Raw genomic sequence first — 6,740 nt, 5'->3', positions numbered from 1 at the left:
AACATATTAACATAACTACAAAAATAAATAAAAAAATATTAACTTACACTATGAAAACTGAACTAATCCTCATGAAGTTCTCTATATTTAGGCTCTCCCACACATACATAACGTAACATCCTGGGAACCTGAGGGGCATCAAGGTACTCGCCCTCTTTTAAATACTTCTCCCGAATATCTGGGAAGCGCTCATAGAACCAAGCACATAACGGAAATGGAAATCCACCAACAGTATACTCAGTTGAATGATATTTGTCCTGGTTGTCCAATGCATGTTTCATTGAGGTAATGAGTTTCTCATAAGACACATTACCCCAAGGATATTCAGCACAAGCCTTATCATCTTCAATAATAGCTGCATACTCCTCCAGCACAGTTGATTCATTCCTTTTTCCAAACAAAATAGACTCCACAACAAGAATTTCCATAAGCTTCACAGCATCTTCATCACTCTCGCATATGTGTTTGAAATTCACATCATCCTTTTGAATTTTATTCTGGGACATAAAATCTTGAATGTCCTTCAAGATCACACCCTTAGACTTCCCAAAATAGCGCTTCAGAATCTTGCTCTCTCATTTAATTGGTTTTTCAACATTATGTGTTATGATCCGCAAACCGGACATAATGTGAAAGTCTTCAAGGGTGAACGATACATCATGGCCAAAAATCTTGAAACTAATGGAGTCTCGACCATTGGTGAATATTCGAGAAAGACACAAATAATGAATCAACTTCATGCTGCATTTGAAATTCTACATAGCCATAATATACCGAAATGTACCATTATTAAGCTTATCCTGTTGTGCAAGAGTCAAGAAAGTTGCAATTAAACTCTTCAAATCGTGGTTCCCCTTCCAGTAAGCACGACAGTTATACCAATCTCGAAACTCATAATATCTATCCCCTGGTTTTGTAGGTGGAGCAACATGGACTGAAGGACCTGTGCATATTCTACGTTGTTTAGGTGCTTTAGGATCTTTAGGTGCTTTAGGATTTGCCGGTGATTTGGATTTCGTAGATGCCATCTGTTCAAAAAAAGTAAAAGATAGGAAAAATAACGTCACAACATTATTAAAAAAATCAGTTAAAACTTCAGCTGTAAGAAGGCTGAAGTTCAACAAATATAAAACAAAAACTTCAGCTGCTAAATGCTGAAGTTCAACAAATACAAAACAAAACGCCAGCTCCTAGAATGATGAAGTTCACCAGTTACAAAACAAAAACTTCAGCAAAAATATGTTGTAGTTTTTACAAAAACAGAACATAAATTCAACTCCAAAATAATGCTGAAGTTCATAAGAAATATAACAAAAAATACAAAACACGAAACAAAACTTCAGCTCCTAAAACTAAGGTATACTTGAGGTATTATAAACTTCACACTTTAATAGTATCATTTATTTAACTCTCAAAATTTATAAAAATTTCGACGTCTCCAAAAATCACTGAAGAATTTATGGAATTTTCATAAAAAATACAAACACGTGTTCAGAAAACCTAAAAACACAATCGTAAAAGTAAAACTAATGCACTAATCAAAGTAAACCCTAGGAAACTATTTTATCATAAATAAAAAAAGGGAAACCATTCAACTAACATGACTATCAAAACCAAATCAGAAATTAAATTGTAAAAATTAATACTAAACAAAACCCAAAAAGTTAATGCAATGTACCTGTGATTATACCTAATGTTATTGGGGAACAAACAGTTGAAAAATCAAAAAGAATGACGAAAACTGTTTGATTTCAGAGAAGAACAAATCAGAGACGCGAAGAACGGAGAGAGAGACAGAGATAGTAGAGGACTGGCGTATACTTAGAGAGAAAATAGTCTTTTAATAAAGAAGGGCAAAATAGTCTTTTTAAAAGGCTTTTAACAAAAATGCGGGTACGAGTGCAAACAAAAAAATAAAGTGGCTACAGGTTAAAAAGGGGCGACCAAATAGGGCGCACCATGCAATTTTTAGAGGGAAGTGCACGGTTAGCCACTAATAACACATGTATTTACTTTTAAGCCACTACTTAAAATATCTTTAGTCTTTAGCCACTGCTTTAATAAACTTTAACTGCCCGAACGAAAATACCCTTCTGCTCATGTCCTTAACTTTTGAACTTAACTTCAGGACTTCAGGATTACATGTCCTTAACTTTTGAACTTGTAACTCTAAGTTCAGGACTTCAGGACTACATGTCCTTAACTTTTGAACTTGGAACTCTAAGTTCAGGACTTCAGGACTACATGTCTTTAACTTTTGAACTTAACTTCAGGACTACATGTCCTTAACTTTTGAACTTGTAACTCTAAGTTCAGGACTTCAGGACCTATTGTCCTTAACTTTTGAGCTTCTTATCCTAAGTTCAGGACCTATTGTCCTTAACTTTTGAGCTTGTTAGTCTAAGTTCATGACCTATTGTCCTTAACTTTTGAGCTTGTTAGTCTAAGTTCAGGACCTATTGTCCTTAACTTTTGGGCTTCTTATCCTAAGTTCAGAACCTATTGTCCTTAACTTTTGAGCTTATTAGTCTAAGTTCAGGACTTCAGGACCTATTGTCCTTAACTTTAGAGCTTGTTAGTCTAAGTTCAAGACTTCAGGACCTATTGTCCTTAAGTTTTAGTAGTAATGGCGTCGTTGCTACTGGTTATTTCCATTCTGCTATAATGTGATTGAGAATTGAAATTACAAATTAAATCGAAAAAATGGGAATTTATTGCTAAATGAGAAATTACAAGTAGTAGTCACTCAAATGATTACACGGTAACTAAGAGTGAGCAGAAAACTCCATTGTTCGACTATACATGTTTTTTTTTTCCGGCTATACATGTAATTGAACAAGAGAACAGATTAGAGATAGAGACTGAGGTTGAAGAAGGTAGAAAGGAAGAATAGAGAAATGAATTTGAGAGGAAAAATATGTTAGAAATTGAAACTAGGATATCTCCTGGAAAGAAAACGAAAAACTAGTGGGTATCGAACTTGAGAGAGAAGCGAGAGTTTGAGAAGAAAAGCAATGGAAGAAAGGGTAAAAATGTCTTTTCACATCAATTTTAATAAAGTAGTAGCTATTTTTGCTCAACATTAAAATTGATGGATAAAAAATAAATACCACCTTAAATAGTGGCTACCCCACGCCATTTCTACCAATTTTTAGCCTACGTTTATTAACGTGTTTATGAGCTCGGTCCAGTACCGTGAGGCCCAAAGGAATGAAGGAATTCAAAATTTTCGAAAAACGAAAAAGGAGCGGCAACGGTCACAAACACAGCTGTAAACCATTTCAAATTTCGAAATACCATCTGCCGACTCCTCTTCCCCCCTCCTATATAAACACTCCCTCCTTTCAAACCCTAGTCCTCTTTATTCAATTCACTCCTGTCATAAAATTTCATCTATTATACACACTATTTTACAACGGTCTCTGCAATTTCTTTGAAAAACAAAAAATGAGAGAGTGCATCTCGATCCACATTGGTCAGGCAGGAATCCAAGTCGGAAACGCTTGTTGGGAGCTTTACTGCCTCGAACATGGCATTAAGGTCAGTTCTTTAATCTCTCTATTTCAATCATTTTAGTTCTATTTTAAAAATTTTATGATTATTTGTTTATGGCGAAAATCTGTTCAATTTTTTGTGTGTTGATATTGACCGTCTGGTGTTTGATAATTTGTCTAGCCGGATGGACAAATGCCTGGTGACGTAACTGTTGGCGGAGGAGACGACGCCTTCAATACTTTCTTCAGCGAAACTGGTGCTGGAAAACACGTCCCTCGTGCTGTCTTCGTAGATCTGGAACCCACTGTCATTGATGAAGTGAGAACCGGAACTTATCGCCAGTTGTTCCATCCTGAACAACTCATTAGCGGCAAAGAAGACGCTGCTAACAACTTTGCTAGAGGCCATTATACAAGTAAGAATGAATACTTTCCACCCAAATGTTTAACATAAAAGGCGAGTTTTATTTTCTAAGCATTTTGTGGTTTTATACGGTGACAGTTGGTAAGGAGATAGTGGATCTGTGCCTTGATAGAATAAGGAAGTTAGCAGACAACTGTACTGGGCTTCAAGGCTTTTTGGTGTTCCATGCTGTTGGCGGTGGGACTGGTTCAGGGCTTGGTTCTCTGCTTCTGGAGAGACTTTCTGTTGACTACGGAAAGAAATCCAAGCTTGGATTTACCATTTACCCTTCACCTCAAGTCTCTACTGCTGTTGTTGAGCCTTACAACTCCGTGCTCTCCACTCACTCCCTTCTTGAGCACACTGATGTTGCTATCCTTTTGGATAATGAAGCAATATATGACATCTGCCGTAAATCTTTGGACATTGAAAGGCCTACTTATACCAATCTCAACAGGCTCATCTCTCAGGTATTAAACTTTAAATAGTTATTAAAGGATTGCTTAGATTGAGTAATAGATTTATTGATTTGGGTGAATCTGTTTGATTTATAGGTTATCTCATCGCTGACAGCATCTCTGCGATTTGATGGTGCTCTGAATGTGGATGTGAATGAATTCCAAACTAACTTGGTTCCATACCCAAGGATCCATTTCATGCTTTCTTCATATGCGCCTGTGATCTCAGCTGAGAAGGCCTATCACGAGCAGCTTTCTGTTGCAGAAATTACTAACACTGCTTTTGAGCCGTCGTCTATGATGGTCAAGTGTGACCCGCGTCATGGAAAGTACATGGCCTGTTGTTTGATGTACCGAGGCGATGTTGTGCCTAAGGATGTGAATGCTGCTGTTGCCACAATTAAGACAAAGAGGACCATCCAGTTTGTGGATTGGTGCCCAACTGGATTCAAGTGCGGTATTAATTACCAGCCGCCTACTGTTGTTCCTGGCGGAGACTTGGCGAAAGTTCAGAGGGCTGTTTGTATGATTTCAAACTCCACAAGTGTTGCTGAGGTTTTCTCGAGAATTGACCACAAGTTTGATTTGATGTACGCGAAGAGGGCGTTTGTCCACTGGTATGTGGGTGAGGGTATGGAGGAAGGAGAGTTCTCTGAGGCTAGGGAAGATTTGGCTGCTCTTGAGAAAGACTATGAGGAAGTTGGATGTGAATCTGGTGATGGCGAAGATGATGATGTTGAGGAGTATTAATTAGGTTAATTTCTGTATGTTTTGTTTGGATGATTATGTAGCCAATGGTCTCATTGGTAGCTAAAATTGGAATTAGTCCATATTCAGTAGGTTGATGTAATGATTAAGCTTTCTTCTGGATATGTAGTTTGTTATTTTCAATTTCTTAATCTCCGAGCTTAACAAAATATCCAACTAATTCTCTGTGGTAATCTCCTTGATGGGGTCTGGCTATTATTAGTTTTAACCAACTAATGACCTTTTATACGTTTCAGTTTAACTTCAAGTTAAACTAATTAAGAAGTGTAAAATCATCATCAATCAATTCCTACATATTTACTCTGGCACGTTATTAAGTTTGATAGGTTTTTACAACAAGGACCTAATCTACGCAGCCACCTTCTAGGAAGGATTTTGTTTGAACTAGACCTCGTAGTAGCCAATTACAAATTATCATACTAATATTTGTAAACTCCTATATAGCTTCTTTGTAACTTATCAATAATATCTCTCGGACTTCTAATGGAATTGGCAATGTTGATTGATGTTCCATGACCATGCCGTCATCGCTCCCAGTGGTAAGTATCTCATTGTATTCTTCTTCCCTAGTGGTTAATTTTTCAAACCCAAGATTTTTTCTTTCTGAAATAATCCAATCTCTGAATAATACGGAAATCTCTAGACTGTCCTCCGCTAATGCATGTCTATGATCTCCAATTTGAAATCTTGCCGTGCTAAAAGCACTCTCCGATGCTTCTAGGAAGGGTTTTGTTTGAACTAGACCTCGTAGTAGCCAATTACAAATTATCATACTAATATTTGTAAACTCCTATATGGCTTCTTTGTAACTTATCAATAATATCTCTCGGACATTCTAATGGAATTGGCAATGTTGATTGATGTTCCATGACCATGCCGTCATCGCTCCCAGTGGTAAGTATCTCATTGTATTCTTCTTCTTCCCTAGTGGTTAATTCAAACCCAAGATTTTTTCTTTCTGAATTAATCCAATCTCTGAATAATACGGAAATCTCTAGACTGTCCTCCGCTAATGCATGTCTATGATCTCCAATTTGAAATCTTGCCGCGCTAAAAGCACTCTCCGATGCTACTGATGATGCTTGAATAGCCAGGATATCTCGGGCCATTATTGAAAGTGTTGGAAAAGCCTTGCCACGCCCACTCCACCATGGCAAAAGTTGTTCCTTGCCTTCTTCGTCTTTAATACTTTCCAATCCTTGATTAAGATAAGAATCAAGTTCATCATCAATAGAGGAATCAAAACCTGTTATATCATCCATATCTTCCCATAAAACTTCAGCTCTAGACTTTGAAGCTTGAAAGTTGCTCCAAAAATTTACCCAAATACTTGAAACATGAAAGTTATCACTTGATAGTTGATAGTTGATAGTAACAAAATTGAGAGAATAATATAGATAGAATGTTAGAATGTAAGAGATTTGAGAGAGAAGATTGATTTTTTGTGGGAAAAAATGAAGAAGAATTTGGGGGGGGGAGGGGGGGGGGTTTATTTAGTAGTAGAAATAGGGCCAAAGTGTAATTTAATAAACTTAGGGGTTATATTAAAGTTGGGGGGGGGAAGGGGGTAGGAGGGGGTAGGGCGTGTTTTACCTTTTATTGGACTGTTGGTCAACG

At 37.2% G+C, this 6,740-nt stretch overlaps 1 protein-coding gene across 1 annotated transcript; it reads left to right on the top strand.

The window, feature by feature from the left end:
- On the top strand, positions 3,273–5,283 carry LOC109206497 (tubulin alpha chain-like). The gene is made up of 4 exons (XM_019369321.1): positions 3,273–3,540; positions 3,676–3,910; positions 3,997–4,367; positions 4,452–5,283. Exons 1-4 carry the CDS (start codon positions 3,448–3,450, stop codon positions 5,103–5,105), a joined length of 1,353 nt encoding a protein of 450 aa, XP_019224866.1. The 5' UTR covers positions 3,273–3,447; the 3' UTR covers positions 5,106–5,283.

The sequence above is a fragment of the Nicotiana attenuata genome, chromosome 2 (assembly GCF_001879085.1).
Source record: "Nicotiana attenuata strain UT chromosome 2, NIATTr2, whole genome shotgun sequence".
Taxonomy (NCBI): domain Eukaryota; kingdom Viridiplantae; phylum Streptophyta; class Magnoliopsida; order Solanales; family Solanaceae; genus Nicotiana; species Nicotiana attenuata.
The sequence above is the reverse complement of the archived record's forward strand: the minus strand, read 5'-3'. Positions and strand labels throughout refer to the sequence as shown.

Excerpts from the sequence above, each read along its gene's own strand:
- LOC109206497 (XM_019369321.1), top strand. The coding sequence starts at position 3,448 with ATGAGAGAGTGCATCTCGATCCACATTGGTCAGGCAGGAATCCAAGTC. Across the intron at positions 3,541-3,675 it reads GCCTCGAACATGGCATTAAG|CCGGATGGACAAATGCCTGG; the intron begins GTCAGTTCTTTA and ends TAATTTGTCTAG. Across the intron at positions 4,368-4,451 it reads TCAACAGGCTCATCTCTCAG|GTTATCTCATCGCTGACAGC; the intron begins GTATTAAACTTT and ends TTTGATTTATAG.